The sequence below is a fragment of the Poeciliopsis prolifica genome, unplaced genomic scaffold (assembly GCF_027474105.1).
Source record: "Poeciliopsis prolifica strain line A6 unplaced genomic scaffold, Auburn_PproV2 SCAFFOLD002, whole genome shotgun sequence".
In the NCBI taxonomy this organism is placed as follows: domain Eukaryota; kingdom Metazoa; phylum Chordata; class Actinopteri; order Cyprinodontiformes; family Poeciliidae; genus Poeciliopsis; species Poeciliopsis prolifica.
In genome coordinates, this window is record NW_026562377.1 from 6218136 (window position 1) to 6244808 (window position 26673).

A 26673-nucleotide genomic window follows, 5' to 3' on the forward strand; every position below is an offset into this window, starting at 1 on the left:
GCGGTGTGACATCACTCCCGTTTGCTCCACTTGAAACCAGAAGCAAGGTTTAGGGTTTGGGGAACAAGTCCAGGAGGCTGCGTCTTCTGATGAGACAGATAAAGCGAATGTAGTTTGAAACAGATCAACGTTTAGGGGGTTTATATTAGAAATAGAGGTTCGGTTTGGCGCCGGTTTGTTCTTCACCCTCTTTTGGACCCGGCTCGGCTTGAATCGTGGGTGCTCACACACACCCTTACACCCCGGACATGGCGGGTCTCCGAGGTCTGATGATCTTGCTGGTCCTGATGGTTGGTTTGGCTCGCTGTAAGTACTCCAAAAAATATGATAAAAGTGAAGCTTTTTTATGAGCTGGTTGAAGGAGGGAAGTGATGCATTCAATGTCTTCTTGGGTCTGTCTACTGACAGTTTGTGTAAAAATGGTTTTCATTTAAAAAATACAAAAAAACATTGACACGATGATGTCTAACCTCCTAAGTTAAGTTTCTGAACTTGCAGCAGATTGTTGTTTGGTGTGTGATGGTGTTTATGGTAAAAGGTGAATTATTTTTTGGAGTCTGTCATCGTTTTTCTTTCAAAAGAAGTAGAAAACACCAGCAAACAAAATGTAATCATTCAAACTGATATGGAACACTTTAGAAAGTTTTTCTCTTAGTTTTTATTTCCAAACAAAAACCTCATACAGCCATTTATTTCACATTATGGTCAGAACCCAAAAAGTTTCTATCCTTGCTCAGCCAAACCTGTACCTTACACCTTTTACAGTAGATGTGCGCAAAGTGATTTCCAGAACAGTGCTTTCATCTCTGCTGGGCTTCCCATGTTGGAAAATGATCAATGCCATTCCTTCTCACATCAAGAGGCACAAAGCAGCTTGGTCTTCTACAGGCTTCCGTTGAAGTCGCCTGAGCAGAGGGAAGTGGTCGACCAAACTTGATTTTGACCTTTCCTGCACTTGTAGAAGTGCAAAACTAAATCATTTGACATTGTAGCTTCAGCTAATCTCTTCTGCAGAGGTTTGAAGCATTAATGATGGTTACTGTAACAATGTGCCACAACATGCACCATCTTTGGTATCCAAAGCCAAACTTCAGGCAGGCTGATAATATATCAAGAAGAGCAAGAGCTCCCATGAACTCATGATTCAACAATGGCTTCATTAATTAATTGAAGAGTGGAAGAGGGTGAATGGACCTCAGAGTGAACCAAGACAAGAACCTAATAGTGATCTAGTATAATAGGAACTTAATTTGTTGGCATTGAACCAGTGGAAACTCCTGGAGCTTTTCATTGGTGACCAAATGCGGTTCTGTCATGTTGTCAGAGCAACCAGGTTTGACAGCGCTGCCTCATCCAGATAAGTCGGCCATCTTCCTCTTTCGGGTTGATAATGCTTTCACATTTTTCTTCTGTTTTTAGCAGAAAGAAAATGATCCCAGATGAATGACATATTAAACAAAACCTGTTTGTTTTTTAAAATGTATATGTAATGTGATGGTGTTTCTGATTTCTTTACATCATTTTCTTTTCTTTATATTTTCAGGTGAATACAACACCAGTAAGTAGTGATTCATATTTAGCTAAAATAACATTTTGGTTAAATATGTATTTATTCATTAATACAAATGTTCTGTTTCTAAAAGCCTCCAGCTTTGCTTCATGTTGTCCAAACCTTTAAAGCTGCTCAGTCTTGTTTATTGTTGCTGTCCAACAAAAAACAAATCTAAGATTAAATCTATAATTCACTGGAGAAAACTACAGAGCTTCTTGTCTTATAGTTTTAAAAAGCAGATGAATTTTGGACAATGGAAAGATAAATTAGAGTCGCGGTTCACCAGATTATTTTTGACAATAAATTGAAACCTGCAAAAGTTGGTGTTAAGTTTGTGGGATTTTTATAACACAGGAACAGCTTTGTCTGTTGGTGGGAGTGTAAAGAATAAAATTGTCTTTGTGAGTTGATTATAAAGTGTAAACCATGCAGACTCCTCAGGTTTTCAGAGATCTGCTCACTCTGTGTCTACAGGACAAGTAGAGACAGCATGTAGTCTCTATGCTCTCTAGATCTAGAAGAAACTTCCTGAAAACCTGAGAAACTCTTGGCTCCTTTAAATTCAAACAATGTTTCTGTTCCCAGCTGCTTTCGATCAAAGCATTTCTTTCTCTTTTCCAAAGCTTTCATGCTTATGCTTTATCATTTATTGCCTCTTTTTGTGTCCTGTTAACCTGTTTGGACTAACTTGTATATGAATGACACTGTTAAAATAAACCTGCTTTACCTTCTAGTGATGTAGAGGTTAAACCATTATAACACTGAGCTTGAGGTAAAATAGTGAGAAACTGGTATTTAATGAGGTTTAATTCAGATGTTAGGTTGGTTCATTAATCGTTTCAAGAGTTTTATTATTTTCAGTGACGTTGAAAATAAGACATTAACTTTAGGTTTAACTGCACAGCAGAAACTCTTTGTATTAATGTGGACATTGTGTAAGTATTTAGATGCAATAGATTTGGTCTTAATGAGAATCAACTTTTTATATATATAGATAGATTATAAATAGTCTGATCAATAAATCAACTTTTTTTCACATTTATTCTACCTTTTAAATATCTTTGAGCAAATGTCTTGTAAAACATTGAGGATGGAGAGGATCAGTTCCTTCAGCTAAATGTTCAATTCTTTACTTTAAGAAGAACTGATATTGATGTTGATTTTTATATTTTTAGCCTCCTTACCTCCACGCACTGGAGAAGGTGAGTATTATTTAAAAAAATATCTTAGTTTTTGAATTATAAAATTAGTTGTTCTTTAAGAATCATAGAAGGTAAGAAACTTGGTAGTGGATTTCTTCAGCTTGATGGTGACCTCCGCATGTTTTCCAACCAGCAGTCAATACCTCACCTGCAAGCACCTCAAATGAGACTCCAACCACCACCCAGTCATCTTCTCAGACAAACACAACCATGACGCCCACCACAGGTTGGAACTTTAAATATTTAATTTGGGACTTTAACAAGTTTGTTAAGATATAGACTATGGATTACAGACAGTAGGTCAACAGTAGGTCTGCCAAGACAGAAATCAGGTAACTGTAGATTTAAGATGGTTTGAGAAAATGTTTCAGTTTTTAACTTTTTTCATTTTCCCTCTCGCAGCTCAACCCAAACCAGATCCAACGTGTGAGTATCAGATTTTACTCACGTTGAACAATTGTTTATTGAAGGTGCTCTTTTTTCTGAGATTAGACAGGCTGACACTAGATGTACGTGTTGTTTATATAACAATCAGTATAAATACACCAAACTAAGCTCTGCTCACTATAACGTCACTGTAACTTCAATATTTAAGCCACATTGATCTCTGTTCAAACACAGACAACAGCAAAGCCCTCATTGGCTGTTTGGTCTTCCTCATCATCTTCATCATCCTCTGTGTGGCGTTCTTCATCAGGAAGACGAGAAAATCCAGGAAGTAAAACCTATTCAGCTTTCATATTTATGTTTGTTGATTTTCATTGTTAATTCGATCATGTTTGTCTAAAATTAATTGATTTTCTCCACAGTGATAATGAAGAACAGAATTGCTTCTCAACAGCCAGTGAGTAAATTTCAGGCAGAATCACTGATTATAACAAACAGCATGTTTAATATCAGCTTTTAGTTAAATGATCACATAATGTCTGGTAGATCTGCTGGAATTCATAGCATGTTTTAGATTGTTTTATATTAGATCAAAGTGAAAAAGAAAAATTCTTGACAAGGTTTTCATGCATTTTCCCCCCTTTTCTTGTTGCAGTCTATGCCAACATGCCACCTCCCAAAGACAACCAGTGATTATCTGATGGAGCTGCAGAACAAGAAAACATTGAAAGTTTTTATATTATGTCTGAAAATTTTAATCTTGAATACTGCAGCCGATGGTACAATGTTTAGTTATATCACTTCATGGAGATTTTCTGGATTTTACTCCAGATTTTTGTTTTTTCATATCAGGGAAAGTAAGAATAAAAGTATATAGATGTCGTCTTCATGTAATGACATATTTTCTCTTGTTGTTACAATCTATGTTAAAATGCCACCTTCCAAATGAAATCATGACGACTACTGATGAAGATCTGAAGAAGCTTCAGATCAAAACACTGTTTAATGTTCTTATTGTATGTCATTGCAAACGTACCGAAAATATGAGAAAAGATGAGATGTAATGTAACTGTAAATACATGAATTGTCTAAACTCAGTATTAGTTTTCAGCATGTTATGTTATTTATTGACACCAAATGGATTGAACAGCATTGTTTATTAAAAACAGACATGCCAATAAATACATAAAAAGCACATTTCATTGGCTTCAAAAGAAAATAGTCTCTCATATCTACAAGCCTGGAAAACTGATCTGCAAACGGAAATTCCTGAGGATGAATGGAGTAACTCATGTTTATTGGCACAAACGCAAACTATTAACACAAGATTTAGACTATTGCAATACAAATGGTTATTTAGAACGTATATCACTCCTGTAAAACTTCATCATTTTAATTCAAATATTCCTGATATCTGTGTTAAATGTAATATAGATAAGGGTACTCTTTTCCATTGTATGTGGCAATGTGTAGAACTTCAAACTTTCTGGAAGGAGGTTATTATGTTCATCTCTCGTTTGATCGAACAGGATGTTCCAATGGACAGTAAACTTTGCTTACTGCATATTTTCCCAGATGGATTTAGAGGTCCTACAAAGAGACAGAAGCTTGTGACTTTTTGCTCTTGCAGGCTAAACATTTAATTGCTCTGAAGTGGAGGAACACAGAAAGACCAAAGATAAATGAATGGATCAAACTATTGGGCAACAACCTGGCAATGGAAAAGCTGACATATTCAACAAAAGGGAAGCTTGAAGACTTTAAAGATATTTGGTTTCCTTTCTTACATTTTGTCAAATACTGTGATATGTAAAGCTAATTTTTCTTTTCTTTTTTTGTGTAGATGGAGTGAGCCCTGGGGTTCAGTGTTCTTTTTGGTGGGGGGAGGGAATGCGCTGTAGGTATTTTTTTTTTTTTTTTTTTTTAGGTTCTGTTTGTTTTTGTATGTCTGTATAACAGAAAATCCTAATAAAACTATCTTGAAAAAAAAAAAAAAAAAAAGCACATTTCAAGGTCAATTTATTGTTGATGCTTGAACATCACCATATTTATACATTATTTTACATGTAGCATATAAAACAAGCTGCAAGTTTCCTCTAAATGATCTCTTTCTTCTCGAACACATGTGTCAAACTCAAGGCCCGGGGGCCAAATCCAGCCCGCCGTAGTTTTTTATGTGGCCCTCCACAGTGTAGACTAAACACCAAGTGTGATTAAATATTATATTATCAATTGTATCAATGCAGTTTTCATCTGTTTACTGCCAATTTATATCAATCAATCAATCCAGTTTCTTGAGAATTTAGTTGATTAGTTTTCGAATTTATACAGCAAGTAAATAAATAGTCGCATTTATTATTAGTTCCTGAAGGAACTGAAAAGATCTTCAATAATATTATGTAATTTTAAGAGTTCATTGACATATTAACAGTTTGTGAACAGGTTTCAAAACATTCTGGCACAACCGGCCCTTTAAGAGCCTTCATGATCTTGATTTGGCCCAAAAGGAAAATGAGTTTGACACACCTGTTCTAGAATATGCAACAGCAGCTTCGTGCTTTGCTTTCACCGCAGACCACTACCTCTTCATTCTCTGTTGTCTCGATGACTGCAGCATGTATTTCTGGCATGTCTACATTCACCGTAGGCTAACCGCAGCACTGCACATGAAGTGAATTCACACAAACATTACATTTTTTTTCACATAGATAAAAAAAAAGTCCTAATAACTGCCAGATACGCAGTTTGGTCCAAGAACATTAATTATTATGAAGTCATTTACCTGGATTTATTTATTTTTTTCTTAACTGCAGAGCAAAGATACAACAATGCAAAAATTGACAAATATCTGCAAGCCCAGAACAAACCGTAGGATTTATTAGAACCCATTTCTAGAGCTGTGTGGTCTTGGCGTGTGGTTTTCTTCTTTTCCTGTTCAATGCTTTGCAATAGAAAAGCAAAAAGTTTGGTTCTGCAGCTCAGTCCGGCTCCCAGGTGCTGATGGAATGAAATATTTTGCATCAGTTACTGAGACAGTTGATGCTCCTGGTCATGGCAGGTCTGAGTGACGTTATCTTGCTGATATGGGCCGTAAATGTCCTGGTCCTGGGTAAGTAACATTTACTATCTTCCTCTTACGGGTTGATAATGTTTTCACATTTTTCTTTTGATTTTAACAGACAGAAAATGAACCCGATGAATAAAATATATATAAAAAAACTGTTGTTTTCTTTTTAATGTATATTAACGTGATGGTGTTTCTGATTTCTTTACATCATTTTCTTTTCTTTTTATATTTTCAGGTAAAGACAACACCAGTAAGTAGTGATTCATATTTAGCTAAAATAACATTTTGGTTAAATATGTATTTATTCATTAATACAAATGTTCTGTTCCTAAAAGCCTCCAGCTTTGCTTCATGTTGCCCAAACCTTTAAAGCTGCTCAGTCTTGTTTATTGTTGCTGTCCAACAAAAAACAAATCTAAGATTAAATCTATAATTCACTGAAGAAAACTACAGAGCCTCTTGTCTTATAGTTTTAAAATGCAGATGTTTTAAGGACAATGGAAAGATAAATTAGAGTCGCGGTTCACCAGATTATTTTTGACAATAAACTGAAACCTGCAAAAGTTGGTGTTAAGTACTTGGAACTTTAAATATTTAATTTGGGACTTTAACAAGTTTGTTAAGATATAGACTATGGATTACAGACAGTAGGTCATCAGTAGGTCTGCCAAGACAGAAATCAGGTAACTGTAGATTTAAGATGGTTTGAGAAAATGTTTCAGTTTTTAACTTTTTTCATTTTCCCTCTCGCAGCTCAACCCAAACCAGATCCAACGTGTGAGTATCAGATTTGAGGTTATGAACAATTGTTTAATGAAGGTGCTCTTTTTTCTGAGATTGTATAATAAAAAAAATTGTTTTGCTTTTAATTTCATTCTAACAGCTTGAGATAAAACCTTGAAGTTTTATTTGAGCTCAGATGTAAAACTGTTGCTTTGCAGGTTCCTACAGTGTTGAGACGATCGAGTTTGGTCTGAAGATACAGATGACAGATTTTACTCCTAACAACTTCACCGTATATGTTGCTGAGATCGGGAGATTTATTTGAAAGGAAAGACGATTTTAACACCAATAAAAACTCAACTTATGACATCAAACCTCTGAAGCCGTGCACTGAATATGAGCTAAAAGTCACATTTAGTGACTCCAATGGTACAGAAATATCCTGTAACACAACCAAAGATAAAACAACAACTGGAATGAGTGAGTAAAATGTTTCATATTTTATCTTTACTTTATTATTGACTGAAATGAGATTCTGTGAGAACTGAGACAAATATTGTTTCTGTGTTTCAGCTGATCGAGACATACTAAAAGCATCCTGCCCTCCTGGATATTTCTGTTACCAAAGTGGTTGGAACATCAACTCTTTACTATCAGAAAACAACAAAGTTTCAATTGAAGATTTCAAAAATGGATCGTATCGTTTCAAACACGTTTATGACGACATGTGTTCAGATTTAGTTTTAACGTTCCCAGTAAACTGCTCCAATGCCACATTTACCAAATCTGAAACCTTCACTGTTGGTATGAACAAAAACATATAATAATAATTAATATGATTATCAAATCTGTGGATGTGACATTAGTTTCACTAAACTGGTATTTTTTTATTCTTCAGATTCATTGATCCAAATGACATAAATCAGACTAAACCTGATAAACTTCCTGCAGAGATAAAACCTGAGTTTCCATTAAGCTGCAAAAATCTCAGTGTTGATTATAAATGTTCAGGTGAGTAAAAACTACAACTATGAAAAACAATTTAAAAACTATATAGAGTAGAAAACTACAGATTCTGCCTTAACAATACATGATAAATATTTTCCTAAATGTTTTAACACTTTTTGTAAATTGTGTCAAAATGTAAAGAATAAATCAAACAGCTGATCAGTGTTAATATGCAGCCGCTGCAGAAATGACTAAATGTTTGTGTTTCTTCAGAAATCAACAATCAATCTGTTGAACCGTTAAACATGAAGCCGTTCACAAACTACAGCTGCACTGGTGACATCAAGATGAACAATGTCTCCATAAATAAGACACTTCCACCTGTCCAGTTCAACATTCACTGTGGTGAGTTGGTATTTACTGCACTGGAAATAAGAACAAAGTTATTATACTAACAACACAGAGAGAAAATCACTATCAGGACATCATTCATTGTTTTTGCTTTTCTATTGCTACAGATTTTACAGTAACCAACCTGAAGAACAGTTCAACCAGTACATCCATTAAGCTGAACTGGGAAACAACGAGTGAAAAATGTCAAGGTGTTCTAGACAAACTGGATTTGCTCTCTTATAAGTGCGAGTGTGAGCAAGATGTGGAAGGCAAGTGAAATAAATAGATTTAGTTTAATGTTTATTACATTTGGATTAGCACAAATTCCACTTAAAATAAATCTATTTTACACAAACTCCATGAGGAGATAAAAATGTGTAAAACAACCAGATGTGATCAGTGAAGCTGTGACTCTAAACTATCACTGATCTGAGGATAATTTTAACGGAAATGTTTCTTTAATGTTTGACATGAGAAACAGACCAAACTCTGTTTCAACATGATAATCATTTTTAAGATTATAAAGATCTTTTATAACAAGCTGCTGTTGTCAAACCAAACACAAAACAGGTTCTGGAAAATATAAAAAAATTACAGAAAAGACGATTTATCAATCTGAAGGAAGAAAGTGTGTCTTCGAGGAAGGAGTTAAACCATTCAGGGATTACAGATGTAACGTCAAACACATTTACGCTGGAAAAGGTGATTTTGGAGCAACAACAGTTAAAGGAAAGACTGAGCCTGGAAGTAAGTAACCGAGAAAATATGTTTTTTGAAATAATAATATAATCTCCAAACACTGTCTGATTTAAATTAATTTGATATAAATTTCTGTGTGAATTTCTTGTTTTTATGCTTTGTTTGGCTAAAGGTATAAACAGTAAATGTATCTGTTAGGAAATTCAACTCTTTTTTAACAAATTAAGTCAGAAATTTAGTTTTTGGATTTAGACACAGTCAATCTAGAATCAGTTATAATTTTAAATGAGTTTTATTGCAATCCAGTTGAATTATTACAGTATTGAAAGTCATTATTCTTTCATATGGTTTTCCATGCAAAAACGTCAAATTGTTTTCAAAACACAAACTGCGTCTCAACATATTCCATCATTGTAAAGTTCTGTGTCGACAAGAACAATAACAAGTTAGTTTAGACCCATAAATTCATAAATTTGTTCTGGATAATTGAGAAATCCTTGTTGGTAAATTAAATATGGTTGGTAAAATAACAAAAAAACAAAGTAGTGATGTTGAGTTCTCTTAATATTTTTATTTGGACAGCAGATAAAATATTAACATAAATCTATCTGCATTACAGTGTCATGGTTAGTTAAAGTAAGTTAGATATTTTTACATTTTTGTTCAGTGTTTGGTCAATTACAAACCTGGTCGTGTTTCTTTTTAAATCATTTTCATGTTTTGGTTTCAGGTTTTATAGGAAGAAAAGATTTTCCTCCCCATGTGTTTGTCTTGATATTTATTCTCTCTCTTCTTCTTTCAGTACCAGAACCACCTCGTAACCTTGACGTTCAAGTTACAGAGAACAATAAGATTGAAGTGAGATGTTCATTAAAGGACATTGATTTTAATGGACCAGACAGAAAATTCATTGCAGAACTTCAAGATGTTGCTGGCAGCAGAAAGTCTAACACAACATGTCACTTTGAATTCAAAGATCTGAGCTACTTAACATCCTACACAGTGAAGGTTTGTAACAACCAGGATCTGTTCATAACTCTGATTTTATTACTGGACTTAATTTGGATGTTTTGAATCCTAACAAGAAGCATTTTGTTATTACAGGTGTTTACTTCCAACAGAAATTTTATCAGCTCACCTGTGAGTAGACAGGCTGACACTAGATGTACGTACCATTTCATTCAATCATGCTTCGTTCCACATGTTCACACTTTCCAAATGCATTTCTACAAATTTCTTCTTAAAAGGATCAATGTTTAATTTCATTTTTTAGATAATGACAAAGCTCTTATTGGATTTCTGGTCTTCCTCATCATCATCACCTCTGTGGCTTTTCTCCTCTATAAGATCTACGTGTTGAAACACAGAAAGTCCCAGTAAGGATGTTCTGTTTTCTCAGCAGGCCGGTTCTGCTCTTTGTTCAGTTGTGACCACAGAGGATTTTTTACAATCAGTATAAATACACCAAACTCAGCTCTGCTCACTGTAACTTCAATATTAAAGGTTGATTGACCTCTGTTAAAACACAGACACCAGCAAAGCCCCCATTGGCTGTTTGAGAGCCGATGAAGAACGCCACACAGAGGATGATCTTCATCATCCTCTGTGTGGCGTTCTTCATCAGGAAGAGGAGAAAATCCAGGAAGTAAAACCTATTCAGCTTTCATATTTATGTTTGTTGATTTTCATTGTTAATTCGATCATGTTTGTCTAAAATTAATTGATTTTCTTCACAGTGATAATGAAGAACAGAATTGCTTCTCAACAGCCAGTGAGTAAATTTCAGGCAGAATCACTGATTATAACAAACAGCATGTTTAATATCAGCTTTTAGTTAAAATCACCACATAATAGCATGTTTTAGATTGTTTTATATTATATCAAAGTGAAAAAGAAAAATTCTTGACGAGGTTTTCATGCATTTTTTCCCCTTTTCTTGTTGCAGTCTATGCCAACTTGCCACCTCCCAAAGACAACCAGTGATTATCTGATGGAGCTGCAGATCAAGAAAACATTGAAAGTTTTTATATTATTATGTCTGAAAAATTTTAATCTTGAATACTGCAGCCGATGGTACAATGTTTAGTTATATCACTTCATGGAGATTTCCTGGATTTTACTCCAGATTTTTGTTTGTTTCATATCAGGGAAAGTAAGAATAAAAGTATATGAATGTCGTCTTCATGTAATGACATATTTTCTCTTGTTGTTACAATCTATGTTAAAATGCCACCTTCCAAATGAAATCATGACGACTACTGATGAAGATCTGAAGAAGCTTCAGATCAAAACACTGTTTAATGTTCTTATTTTATGGCATTGCAAACGTACCGAAAATATGAGAAAAGATGAGATGTAATGTAACTGTAAATACATAAATTGTCTAAACTCAGTATTAGTTTTCAGCATGTTATGTTATTTATTGACACCAAATGGATTGAACAGCATTGTTTATTAAAAACAGACATGCCAATAAATACATAAAAAGCACATTTCAAGGTCAATTTATTGTTGATGCTTGAACATCACCATATTTATACATTATTCTACATGTAGCATATAAAACAAGCTGCAAATTTCCTCTAAATGATCTCTTTCTTCTAGAAAACATGTGTCAAACTCAAGGCCCAGGGGCCAAATCCAGCCCGCCGTAGCTTTTTATGTGGCCCTCCACAGTGTAGACTAAACACCAAGTGTGATTAAATATTATATAATCAATTATATCAATGCAGTTTTCATCTGTTTACTGCCAATTTATATCAATCAATCAATCCAGTTTCTTGAGAATTTAGTTGATTAGTTTTCGAATTTATACAGCAAGTAAATAAATAGTCACATTTATTAATTTTAATCTTTTCCTGAAGGAACTGAAAAGATCTTCAATAATATTATGTAATTTTAAGAGTTCATTGACATATTAACAGTTTGTGAACAGGTTTCATCAACACATTCTGGCACAACCGGCCCTTTAAGAGCCTTCATGATCTTGATTTGGCCCAAAAGGAAAATGAGTTTGACACACCTGTTCTAGAATATGCAACAGCAGCTTCGTGCTTTGCTTTCACCGCAGACCACTACCTCTTCATTCTCTGTTGTCTCGATGACTGCAGCATTTATTTCTGGCATGTCTACATTCACCGTAGGCTAACCGCAGCACTGCACATGAAGTGAATTCACACAAACATGACATTTTTTTCACATAGATAGAAAAAAAAGTCCTAATAACTGCCAGATACGCACTTTGGTCCAAGAACATTAATTATTATGAAGTCATTTACCTGGTTTCATTTTTTTTTTCTTAACTGCAGAGCAAAGATACAACAATGCAAAAATTCATAAATATCTGCAAGCCCAGAACAAACCGTAGGATTTATTAGGACCCATTTCTAGAGCTGTGTGGTCTTGGCGTGTGGTTTTCTTCTTTTCCTGTTCAATGCTTTGCAATAGAAAAGCAAAAAGTTTGGTTCTGCAGCTCAGTCCGGCTCCCAGGTGCTGATGGAATGAAATATTTTGCATCAGTTACTGACAGTTGATGCTCCTGGTCATGGCAGGTCTGAGTGACGTTATCTTGCTGATATGGGCCGTAAATGCCTGGTCCTGGGTAAGTAACATTTAACTGCAACATGATGACCAAATTTGTGCAAATTTTTAAAAAACTTTCATAGGAATCAGACACAACTTTGCATGCACAAAAAAGTTTATCTAAATCAGCAAAATTTAGTGTTCCAGTCCAGAAATATAATTTTTTAGAGAATTACTCTAACACGATAGAAACAATATTTTATTCATGAAGAAAATATCACATTGAGCAGGATTTTTTTTCTCACACAGAAAACACCAGATAAAAACCAGATATTTATAACGTTTACAATACATTATAAATATTTTCCAAAATGTTTTAACACTTTTTTTAATCTACATTCTATCAGAACAATGTAGATTACTATATATAAGTAGCACTAATGTGATGCATTATTTCCAGATACGAGCAAAGCGCCACTAAGAGCGCTTTGAAGCTTGAATTTTATTTTGTTATTTTACTTTAAAGAACTTCAGTAAAGTTTCATTATGGTTTACACTTTAGATGTTTGATTTCAGGTTGGCTGAAGTAATAAAGACCAGATACTGTCATTTTAAAATGGTTAAAGAATTTTTGTTTTTCATTTCTCGACTTTTTAAATGTTTCCATCTTGTTTTCCAACAGCTGAACACAAAGCAAATCCAAAGTGTGAGTATCAGATTTGAGATTATGAATATGTTTATTAATAATTAACTTTCACTGGCTTTTTTGTGTGTATTAGAAATTGAAATGTTTACGTTTTAATTTTATAATAAACCTTGAAGTTTTATTTGAGCTCAGATGTAAACTGTTGCTTTGCAGGTTCCTACAGTGTTGAGACGATCAAGTTTGGTCTGAAGATACAGATGACAGATTTTACTCCTAACAACTTCACCGTATATGTTGCTGAGATCGGAGATTCATTTGAAAGGAAAGGCAATTTTAACACCAGTAAAAACTCAACTTATGTCATCAAACCTCTGAAGCCGTGCACTGAATATGAGCTAAAAGTCACATTTAGTGACTCCAATGGTGCAGAAATATCCTGTAACACAACCAAAGAAAAACAACAACAACTGGAATGAGTGAGTAAAATGTTTCATATTTTATCTTTACTTTTATTATTTAGTGAAATGAGATTCTGTGAGAACTGAGACAAATATTGTTTCTGTGTTTCAGCTGAAAAAGACATAAAAAAAGCATCCTGCCCTCCTGGATATTTCTGTTACCAAAGTGGTTGGAACATCAACTCTTTACTATCAGAAAATAACAAAGTTTCAATTGAAGATTTCAAGAATGGATCGTATCGTTTCAAACACGTTTATGACGACATGTGTTCAGGTTTAGTTTTAACGTTCCCAGAAAGCTGCTCCAATGCCACATTTACCAAATCTGAAACCTTCACTGTTGGTATGAACAAAAACATATTAATAATAATTAATATGATTATCAAATCTGTGGATGTGACATTAGTTTCACTAAACTGGTATTTTTTTTATTCTTCAGATTTTATTGATCCAAAGGACATAAATCAGCCTAAACCTGATAAACTTCCTGCAGAGATAAAACCTGAGTTTCCATTAAGCTGCAATCTCAGTGTTGATTATAAATGTTCAGGTGAGTAAAAACTACAACTATGAAAAACAATTTAAAAACTATATAGAGTAGAAAACTACAGATTCTGCCTTAACAATACATTATAAATATTTTCCAAAATGTTTTAACACTTTTTCTTGTAAATTGTGTCAAAATGTAAAGAATAAATCAAACAGCTGATCAGTGTTAATATGCAGCCGCTGCAGAAATGACTAAATGTTTGTGTTTCTTCAGGAATCAACAATCAATCTGTTGAAAAACAAACAAAGCTACAGCAGCTGCACTGGTGACATCAAGATGAACAATGTCTTCATAAATAAGACACTTCCACCTGTCCAGTTCAACATTCACTGTGGTGAGTTGGTATTTACTGCACTTCACTGGAAATAAGAACAAAGTTATTATACTAACAACACAGAGAGAAAATCACTATCAGGACATCATTCATTGTTTTTGCTTTTCTATTGCTACAGATTTTACAGTAACCAACCTGAAGAACAGTTCAACCAGTACATCCATTAAGCTGAACTGGGAAACGAAGAGTAATAAATGTCAAGGTGTTCTTGACAAACTGGATTTGCTCTATTATCACTGCGAGTGTGAGCAAGATGTGGAAGGCAAGTGAAATAAATAGATTTAGTTTAATGTTTATTACTTTTGGATTAGCACAAATTCCACTTAAAATAAATCTATTTTACACAAACTCCATGAGGAGATAAAAATGTGTAAAACAACCAGATGTGATCAGTGAAGCTGTGACTCTAAACTATCACTGATCTGAGGATAATTTTAACGGAAATGTTTCTTTAATGTTTGACATGAGAAACAGACCTCTGTTTTTCAACATGATAATCATTTTTAAGATTAAAGATCTTTTATAACAAGCTGCTGTTGTCAAACCAACACAAACAGGTTCTGGAAAATATAAAAAATTACAGAAAAGACGATTTATCAATCTGAAGGAAGAAAGTGTGTCTTCGAGGAAGGAGTTAAACCATTCAGGGATTACAGATGTAACGTCAAACACATTTACGCTGGAAAAGCTGATTTTTGGAGCAACAACAGTTAAAGGAAAGACTGAGCCTGGAAGTAAGTAACCGAGAAAATATGTTTTTTGAAATAATAATATAATCTCCAAACACTGTCTGATTTAAATTAATTTGATATAAATTTCTGTGTGAATTTCTTGTTTTTATGCTTGTTTGGCTAAAGGTATAAACAGTAAATGTATCTGTTAGGAAATTCAACTCTTTTTTAACAAATTAAGTCAGAAATTTAGTTTTTGGATTTAGACACAGTCAATCTAGAATCAGTTATAATTTTAAATGAGTTTTATTGCAATCCAGTTTAATTATTACAGTATTGAAAGTCATTATACTTTCATATGGTTTTCCATGCAAAAACGTCAAATTGTTTTCAAAACACAAACTGCGTCTCAACATATTCCATCATTGTAAAGTTCTGCGTCGACAAGAACAATAACAAGTTAGTTTAGACCCATAAATTCATAAATTTGTTCTGGATAATTGAGAAATCCTTGTTGGTAAATTAAATATGGTTGGTAAAATAACAAAAAAACAAAGTAGCGATGTTGAGTTCTCTTAATATCTTATTTTGGACAGCAGATAAAATATTAACATAAATCTATCTGCATTACATTGTCATGGTTAGTTAAAGTAAGTTAGATATTTTAACATTTTTGTTCAGTGTTTGGTCAATTACAAACCTGGTCGTGTTTCTTTTTAAATCATTTTCATGTTTTGGTTTCAGGTTTTATAGGAAGAAAAGATTTTCCTCCCCATGTGTTTGTCTTGATATTTATCCTCTCTCTTCTTCTTTCAGTACCAGAACCACCTCGTAACCTTGACGTTCAAGTTACAGAGAACAATAAGATTGAAGTGAGATGTTCATTAAAGGACATTGATTTTAATGGACCAGACAGAAAATTCATTGCAGAACTTCAAGATGTTGCTGGCAGCAGAAAGTCTAACACAACATGTCACTTTGAATTCAAAGATCTGAGCTACTTAACATCCTACAGTGAAGGTTTGTAACAACCAGGATCTGTTCATAACTCTGATTTTATTACTCGACTTAATTTGGATGTTTTGAATGCTAACAAGAACCATTTTGTAATTACAGGTGTTTACTTCCAACAGAAATTTTATCAGCTCACCTGTAAGTAGACAGGCTGACACTAGATGTACGTACCATTTCATTCAATCATGCTTTCTTTCACATGTTCACACTTTCCAAATGCATTTCTACAAATTTCTTCTTAAAAGGATCAATGTTTAATTTCATTTTTTAGATAATGACAAAGCTCTTATTGGATTTCTGGTCTTCCTCATCATCACCTCTGTGGCTTTTCTCCTCTATAAGATCTACGTGTTGAAACACAGAAAGTCCCAGTAAGGATGTTATGTTTTCTCAGCAGCTGGTTCTGCTCTTTGTTCAGTTGTGACCACAGAGGATTTTTTACAATCAGTATAAATACACCAAACTCAGCTCTGCTCACTGTAACTTCAATATTAAAGGTTGATTGACCTCTGTTAAAACACAGACACCAGCAAAGCCCCCATTGGCTGTTTGAGAGCTTCATCATCCACACAGAGGATGATGTTCATCATCCTCTGTGTGGCGTTCTTCATCATCAGGAAGAGGAGAAAATCTAGAAATATATTAAAAACAATGCTGTGTCCACTAAACATTGAAAATGATTTTGGTTGGAATAAGAACATTTGTAAGTTGAAGTCTAAAGAAGCGGTTGCATGTTTTACAGTCATCTGAAGTCATCTCCATGGTCTCCAGGCAGTTCTTCATTCAGGAAGAGGAGAAAATCCAGGAAGTAAAACCTATTCAGCTTTCATATTTATGTTTGTTGATTTTCATTTAATTCGATCATGTTTGTCTAAAATTAATCTTCTGACTTGATTGATTTTCTCCACAGTGATAATGAAGAACAGAATTGCAACAGCCAGTGAGTAAATTTCAGGCAGAATCACTGATTATAACAAACAGCATGTTTAATATCAGCTTTTAGTTAAAATCACCACATAATAGCATGTTTTAGATTGTTTTATATTAGATCAAAGTGAAAAAGAAAAATTCTTGACGAGGTTTTCATGCATTTTTCCCCCTTTTCTTGTTGCAGTCTATGCCAACATGCCACCTCCCAAAGACAACCAGTGATTATCTGATGGAGCTGCAGATCAAGAAAACATTGAAAGTTTTTATATTATTATGTCTGAAAATTTTAATCTTGAATACTGCAGCCGATGGTACAATGTTTAGTTATATCACTTCATGGAGATTTCCTGGATTTACTCCAGATTTTTGTTTGTTTCATATCAGGGAAAGTAAGAATAAAAGTATATGAATGTCGTCTTCATGTAATGACATATTTTCTCTTGTTGTTACAATCTATGTTAAAATGCCACCTTCCAAATGAAATCATGACGACTACTGATGAAGATCTGAAGAAGCTTCAGATCAAAACACTGTTTAATGTTCTTATTTTATGGCATTACAAACGTACGGAAAATATGAGAAAAGATGAGATGTAATGTAACTGTAAATACATGAATTGTCTAAACTCAGTATTAGTTTTCAGCATGTTATGTTATTTATTGACACCAAATGGATTGAACAGCATTGTTTATTAAAAACAGACATGCCAATAAATACATAAAAAGCACATTTCAAGGTCAATTTATTGTTGATGCTTGAACATCACCATATTTATACATTATTCTACATGTAGCATATAAAACAAGCTGCAAATTTCCTCTAATGATCTCTTTCTTCTAGAAAACATGTGTCAAACTCAAGGCCCGGGGGCCAAATCCGGCCCGACGTAGCTTTTTATGTGGCCCTCCACAGTGTAGACTAAACACCAAGTGTGATTAATATTATATAATCAATTATATCAATGCAGTTTTCATCTGTTTACTGCCAATTTATATCAATCAATCAATCCAGTTTCTTGAGAATTTAGTTGATTAGTTTTCGAATTTATACAGCAAAATAAATAGTCGCATTTATTATTAGTTCCTGAAGGAACTGAAAAGATCTTCAATAATATTATGTAATTTTAAGAGTTCATTGACATATTAACAGTTTGTGAACAGGTTTCATCAACACATTCTGGCACAACCGGCCCTTTAAGAGCCTTCATGATCTTGATTTGGCCCAAAAGGAAAATGAGTTTGACACACCTGTTCTAGAATATGCAACAGCAGCTTCGTGCTTTGCTTTCACCGCAGACCACTACCTCTTCATTCTCTGTTGTCTCGATGACTGCAGCATGTATTTCTGGCATGTCTACATTCACCGTAGGCTAACCGCAGCACTGCACATGAAGTGAATTCACACAAACATTACACTTTTTTACACATAGATAGAAAAAAAAAAGTCCTAATAACTGCCAGATACGCAGTTTGGTCCAAGAACATTAATTATTATGAAGTCATTTACCTGGATTTATTTATTTTTTTCTTAACTGCAGAGCACAGATACAACAATGCAAAAATTCATAAATATCTGCAGGCCCAGAACAAACCGTAGGATTTATTAGGACCCATTTCTAGAGCTGTGTGGTCTTGGCATGTGGTTTTCTTCTTTTCCTGTTCAATGCTTTGCAATAGAAAAGCTAAAAGTTTGGTTCTGCAGCTCAGTCCGGCTCCCAGGTGCTGATGGAATGAAATATTTTGCATCAGTTACTGAGACAGTTGATGCTCCTGGTCATGGCAGGTCTGAGTGACGTTATCTTGCTGATATGGGCCGTAAATGTCCTGGTCCTGGGTAAGTAACATTTAACTATCTTCCTCTTTCGGGTTGATAATGTTTTCACATTTTTCTTTTGTTTTTAACAGACAGAAAATGAACCCGATGAATAAAATATATATATATATAAAAATTGTTGTTTTCTTTTTTAATGTATGTGTAATGTGATGGTGTTTCTGATTTCTTTACATCATTTTCTTTTCTTTTTATATTTTCAGGTGAATACAACACCAAAGTAGTGATTCATATTTAGCCAAAATACCATTTTGGTTAAATATGTATTTATTCATTAATACAAATGTTCTGTTTCTAAAAGCCTCCAGCTTTGCTTCATGTTGTCCAAACCTTTAAAGCTGCTCAGTCTTGTTTATTGTTGCTGTCCAACAAAAAACAAATCTAAGATTAAATCTATAATTCACTGGAGAAAACTACAGAGCCTCTTGTCTTATAGTTTTAAAAAGCAGATGTTTTTTGGACAATGGAAAGATAAATTAGAGTCGCGGTTCACCAGATTATTTTTGACAATAAACTGAAACCTGCAAAAGTTGGTGTTAAGTTTGTGGGACTTTTATAACACAGGAACAGATTTGTCTGTTGGTGGGAGTGTAAAGAATAAAATTGTCTTTGTGAGTTGATTATAAAGTGTAAACCATGCAGACTCCTCAGGTTTTCAGAGATCTGCTCACTCTGTGTCTACAGGACAAGTAGAGACAGCATGTAGTCTCTATGCTCTCTAGATCTAGAAGAAACTCCCTGAAAACCTGAGAAACTCTTGGCTCCTTTAAATTCAAACAATGTTTCTGTTACCAGCTGCTTTCGATCAAAGCATTTCTTTCTCTTTTCCAAAGCTTTCATGCTTATGCTTTTCCTGTTAACCTGTTTGGACTAACTTGTATATAAATGACACTGTTAAAATAAACCTGCTTTACCTTATAGTGATGTAGAGGATTAACCATTATAACACTGAGCTTGAGGTAAAATAGTGAGAAACTGGTATTTAATGAGGTTTAATTCAGATGTTAGGTTGGTTCATTAATCGTTTCAAGAGTTTTATTATTTTCAGTGACATTGAAAATAAGACATTAACTTTAGGTTTAACTGCACAGCAGAAACTCTTTATATTAATGTGGACATTGTGTGAGTATTTAGATGCAATAGATTTGGTCTTAATGAGTATCAACGTTTTATATATAGATAGATTATAAATAGTCTGATCAATAAATCAACTTTTTTCTCATTTATTCTACCTTTTAAATATCTTTGAGCAAATGTCTTGTAAAACATTGAGGATGGAGAGGATCAGTTCCTTCAGCTAAATGTTCAATTCTTCACTTTAAGAAGAACTGATATTGATGTTGATTTTTATATTTTTAGCCTCTTTACCTCCACTCACTGGGACAGGTGCACCTGCACCTGTTGGTACCACACCTCCACTCACTGGGACAGGTCCTCCTGCACCTGTTGTTATCCCATCTCCACGCACTGAAGCAGGTCTTCCTGCACCTGTTGTCCCCTCTCCCCACCCCACGCACTGAAGCAGGTCCTCCTGCACCTGTTGTACCACACCTCCACGCACTGAAGCAGGTCCTCCTGCACCTGTTGGTTATCCCACCTCCACGCACTGAAGCAGGTCCTCCTGCACCTGTTGGTACCACACCTCCACGCACTGAAGCAGGTCTTCCTGCACCTGTTGTTATCCCACCTCCACACACTGAAGCAGGTCCTCCTGCACCTGTTGTTATCCCACCTCCACACACTGAAGCAGGTCCTCCTGCACCTGTTGGTACTATCTTACCTCCAAGCACCGTTGCAGTAACAACTACTGCAGCCTCCAAACCTCCCACCATTATCAAACCCTCACACACCTCTCTATCCAACTCCTCAAATCCTCCAAGCTCTTCAACGAAAACAAGTGGTAATGTATTCAGCTTTAGTTTACAGTTTTAAAAAAATATCTTAGTTTTTGAATGATAAAATTAGTTGTTCTTTAAGAAACATAGAAGGTAAGAAACTTGGTAGTGGATTTCTTCAGCTTGACGGTGACCTCCGCATGCTTTCCAACCAGCAGTCAATACCTCACCTGCAAGCACCTCAAATGAGACTCCAAACACCAACCAGTCATCTTCTGAGACAAAACTCTCACCTGCAAGCACCTCAAATGAGACTCCAAACACCAACCAGTCATCTTCTCAGACAAACACAACCATGACGCCCACCACAGGTTGGAACTATAAATATTTAATTTGGGACGTTAACAAGTTTGTTAAGATATAGACTATGGATTACAGACAGTAGGTCAACAGTAGGTTTGCCAAGACAGAAATCAGGCAACTGTAGATTTAAGATGGTTTGAGAAAATGTTTCAGTTTTTAACTTTTTTCATTTTCCCTCTTGCAGCTCAACCCAAACCGGATCCAAAATGTGAGTATCAGATTTGAGGTTATGAACAATTGTTTAATGAAGGTGCTCTTTTTTCTGAGATTAGACAGGCTGACACTAGATGTACGTGTTGTTTATATAACAATCAGTATAAATACACCAAACTAAGCTCTGCTCACTATAACGTCACTGTAACTTCAATATTTAAGCCACATTGATCTCTGTTCAAACACAGACAACAGCAAAGCCCTCATTGGCTGTTTGGTCTTCCTCATCATCTTCATCATCCTCTGTGTGGCGTTCTTCATCAGGAAGAGGAGAAAATCCAGGAAGTAAAACCTATTCAGCTTTCATATTTATGTTTGTTGATTTTCATTGTTAATTCGATCATGTTTGTCTAAAATTAATTGATTTTCTCCACAGTGATAATGAAGAACAGAATTGCTTCTCAACAGCCAGTGAGTAAATTTCAGGCAGAATCACTGATTATAACAAACAGCATGTTTAATATCAGCTTTTAGTTAAATGATCACATAATGTCTGGTAGATCTGCTGGAATTCATAGCATGTTTTAGATTGTTTTATATTAGATCAAAGTGAAAAAGAAAAATTCTTGACGAGGTTTTCATGCATTTTTTCCCCTTTTCTTGTTGCAGTCTATGCCAACATGCCACCTCCCAAAGACAACCAGTGATTATCTGATGGAGCTGCAGATCAAGAAAACATTGAAAGTTTTTATATTATTATGTCTGAAAAATTTTAATCTTGAATACTGCAGCCGATGGTACAATGTTTAGTTATATCACTTCATGGAGATTTCCTGGATTTTACTCCAGATTTTTGTTTGTTTCATATCAGGGAAAGTAAGAATAAAAGTATATAGATGTCGTCTTCATGTAATGACATATTTCCTCTTGTTGTTACAATCTATGTTAAAATGCCACCTTCCAAATGAAATCATGACGACTACTGATGAAGATCTGAAGAAGCTTCAGATCAAAACACTGTTTAATGTTCTTATTTTATGGCATTGCAAAACGTACCGAAAATATGAGAAAAGATGAGATGTAATGTAACTGTAAATACATGAACTGTCTAAACTCAGTATTAGTTTTTAGCATGTTATGTCATTTATTGACACCAAATGGATTGAACAGCATTGTTTATTAAAAACAGACATGCCAATAAATACATAAACAGCACATTTCACGGTCACTTTATTGTTGATGCTTGAACATCACCATATTTATACATTATTCTACATGTAGCATATAAAACAAGCTGCAAATTTCCTCTAAATGATCTCTTTCTTCTAGAAAACATGTGTCAAACTCAAGGCCCGGGGGCCAAATCCGGCCCGCCGTAGCTTTTTATGTGGCCCTCCACAGTGTAGACTAAACACCAAGTGTGATTAAATATTATATAATCAATTATATCAATGCAGTTTTCATCTGTTTACTGCCAATTTATATCAATAAATCCCTCCAGTTTCTTGAGAATTTAGTTGATTAGTTTTCGAATTTATACAGCAAGTAAATAAATAGTTGCGTTTATTAATTTTAATCTTTTCCTGAAGGAACTGAAAAGATCTTCAATAATATTATGTAATTTTAAGAGTTCATTGACATATTAACAGTTTGTGAACAGGTTTCATCTACACATTCTGGCACAACCGGCCCTTTAAGAGCCTTCATGATCTTGATTTGGAACCAAAAGGAAAATGAGTTTGACACACCTGTTCTAGAATATGCAACAGCAGCTTCGTGCTTTGCTTTCACCGCAGACCACTACCTCTTCATTCTCTGTTGTCTCGATGACTGCAGCATGTATTTCTGGCATGTCTACATTCACCGAAGGCTAACCGCAGCACTGCACATGAAGTGAATTCACACAAACATGACATTTTTTTTTCACATAGATAAAAAAAAAAAAGTCCTAATAACTGCCAGATACGCACTTTGGTCCAAGAACATTTATTATTATGAAGTCATTTACCAGGATTTATTTATTTTTTTCTTAACTGCAGAGCAAAGATACAACAATGCAAAAATTCATAAATATCTGCAAGCCCAGAACAAACCGTAGGATTTATTAGGACCCATTTCTAGAACTGTGTGGTCTTGGCGTGTGGTTTTCTTCTTTTCCTGTTCAATGCTTTGCAATAGAAAAGCAAAAAGTTTGGTTCTGCAGCTCAGTCCGGCTCCCAGGTGCTGATGGAATGAAATATTTTGCATCAGTTACTGAGACAGTTGATGCTTTTGGTCATGGCAGGTCTGAGTGACGTTATCTTGCTGATATGGGCCGTAAATGTCCTGGTCCTGGGTAAGTAACATTTAACTATCTTCCTCTTTCGGGTTGATAATGTTTTCAGATTTTTCTTTTGTCTTTAACAGACAGAAAATGAATCCGATGAATAAAAATATATATATAAAAATTGTTGTTTTCTTTTTTAATGTATGTGTAATGTGATGGTGTTTCTGATTTCTTTACATCATTTTCTTTTCTTTTTATATTTTCAGGTGAATACAACACCAAAGTAGTGATTCATATTTAGCCAAAATAACATTTTGGTTAAATATGTATTTATTCATTAATACAAATGTTCTGTTTCTAAAAGCCTCCAGCTTTGCTTCATGTTGTCCAAACCTTTAAAGCTGCTCAGTCTTGTTTATTGTTGCTGTCCAACAAAAAACAAATCTAAGATTAAATCTATAATTCACTGGAGAAAACTACAGAGCCTCTTGTCTTATAGTTTTAAAATGCAGATGTTTTTTGGACAATGGAAAGATAAATTAGAGTCGCGGTTCACCAGATTATTTTTGACAATAAATTGAAACCTGCAAAAGTTGGTGTTAAGTTTGTGGGACTTTTATAACACAGGAACAGATTTGTCTGTTGGTGGGAGTGTAAAGAATAAAATTGTCTTTGTGAGTTGATTATAAAGTGTAAACCATGCAGACTCCTCAGGTTTTCAGAGATCTGCTCACTCTGTGTCTACAGGACAAGTAGAGACAGCATGTAGTCTCTATGCTCTCTAGATCTAGAAGAAACTTCCTGAAAACCTGAGAAACTCTTGGCTCCTTTAAATTCAAACAATGTTTCTGTTCCAGCTGCTTTCGATCAAAGCATTTCTTTCTCTTTTCCAAAGCTTTCATGCTTATGCTTTACCCTTTTTTGCCTCTTTTTGTGTCCAGTTAACCTGTTTGGACTAACTTGTATATAAATGACACTGTTAAAATAAACCTGCTTTACCTTATAGTGATGTAGAGGATTAACCATTATAACACTGAGCTTGAGGTAAAATAGTGAGAAACTTGTTTTTAATGAGGTTTAATTCAGATGTTAGGTTGGTTCATTAATCTTTTCAAAAGTTTTATTATTTTCAGTGACATTGAAAATAAGACATTAACTTTAGGTTTAACTGCACAGCAGAAACTCTTTGTATTAATGTGGACATTGTGTGAGTATTTAGATGCAATAGATTTGGTCTTAATGAGTATCAACGTTTTATATATAGATAGATTATAAATAGTCTGATCAATAAATCAACTTTTTTCTCATTTATTCTACCTTTAAATATCTTTGAGCAAATGTCTTGTAAAACATTGAGGATGGAGAGGATCAGTTCCTTCAGCTAAATGTTCAATTCTTTACTTTAAGAAGAACTGATATTGATGTTGATTTTTATATTTTTAGCCTCCTTACTTCCACTCACTGGGACAGGTGCACCTGCACCTGTTGGTACCACACCTCCACGCACTGAAGCAGGTCCTCCTGCACCTGTTGTTATCCCACCTCCACGCACTGGAGAAGGTGAGTATTATTTAAAAAATATCTTAGTTTTTGAATGATAAAATTAGTTGTTCTTTAAGAATCATAGAAGGTAAGAAACTTGGTAGTGGATTTCTTCAGCTTGACGGTGACCTCCGCATGCTTTCCAACCAGCAGTCAATACCTCACCTCCAAGCACCTCAAATGAGACTCCAAACACCAACCAGTCATCTTCTCAGACAAACACAACCATGACGGCCACCACAGGTTGGAACTTTAAATATTTAATTTTGGACTTTAACAAGTTTGTTAAGATATAGACTATGGATTACAGACAGTAGGTCAACAGTAGGTCTGCCAAGACAGAAATCAAGCAACTGTAGATTTAAGATGGTTTGAGAAAATGTTTCAGTTTTTAACTTTTTTCATTTTCCCTCTTGCAGCTCAACCCAAACCAGATCCAAAGTGTGAGTATCAGATTTGAGGTTATGAACAATTGTTTAATGAAGGTGCTCTTTTTTCTGAGATTATATAATAAAAAAATTGTTTTTCTTTTTAATTTCATTCTAACAGCTTGAGATAAAACCTTGAAGTTTTATTTGAGCTCAGATGTAAAACTGTTGCTTTGCAGGTTCCTACAGTGTTGAGACGATCGAGTTTGGTCTGAAGATACAGATGACAGATTTTACTCCTAACAACTTCACCGTATATGTTGCTGAGATCCGAGATTCATTTGAAAGGAAAGGCAATTTTAACACCAGTAAAAACTCAACTTATGTCATCAAACCTCTGAAGCCGTGCACTGAATATGAGCTAAAAGTCACATTTAGTGACTCCAATGGTGCAGAAATATCCTGTAACTCAACCAAAGATAAAACAACAACTACTGGAATGAGTGAGTAAAATGTTTCATATTTTATCTTTACTTTTATTATTTAGTGAAATGAGATTCTGTGAGAACTGAGACAAATATTGTTTCTGTGTTTCAGCTGATCGAGACATAAAAAAAGCATCCTGCCCTCCTGGATATTTCTGTTACCAAAGTGATTGGAACATCAACTCTTTACTATCAGAAAACAACAAAGTTTCAATTGAAGATTTCAAGAATGGATCGTATCGTTTCAAACACGTTTATGACGACATGTGTTCAGATTTAGTTTTAACGTTCCCAGAAAGCTGCTCCAATGCCACATTTACCAAATCTGAAAACTTCACTGTTGGTATGAACAAAAACATATTAATAATAATTAATATGATTATCAAATCTGTGGATGTGACATTAGTTTCACTAAACTGGTATTTTTTTATTCTTCAGATTTCATTGATCCAAAGGACATAAATCAGACTAAACCTGATAAACTTCCTGCAGAGATAATACCAAAGTTTCCATCAAGATGTAAAAATCTCAGTGTTGATTATAAATGTTCAGGTGAGTAAAAACTACATTTATAAAAAACAATTAAAAAACTATATAGAGTAGAAAACTACAGATTCTGCCTTAACAATACATTATAAATATTTTCCAAAATATTTTAACACTTTTTTTTTGTAAATTGTGTCAAAATGTAAAGAATAAATCAAACAGCTGATCAGTGTTAATATGCAGCCGCTG

At 34.5% G+C, this 26673-nt stretch overlaps 1 protein-coding gene across 1 annotated transcript; it reads left to right on the forward strand.

Moving 5' to 3' along the window:
- On the forward strand, positions 1 to 26498 carry LOC129379721 (uncharacterized). The gene is made up of 7 exons (XM_055060547.1): positions 1 to 306; positions 6444 to 6458; positions 20977 to 21132; positions 25505 to 25528; positions 25693 to 25956; positions 26051 to 26281; positions 26377 to 26498. The coding sequence occupies exons 1-7, from the start codon at positions 249 to 251 to the stop codon at positions 26496 to 26498; spliced, it is 870 nt and encodes a 289-aa protein (XP_054916522.1). The 5' UTR covers positions 1 to 248.
- Positions 26499 to 26673: the final 175 nt, after the last annotated feature.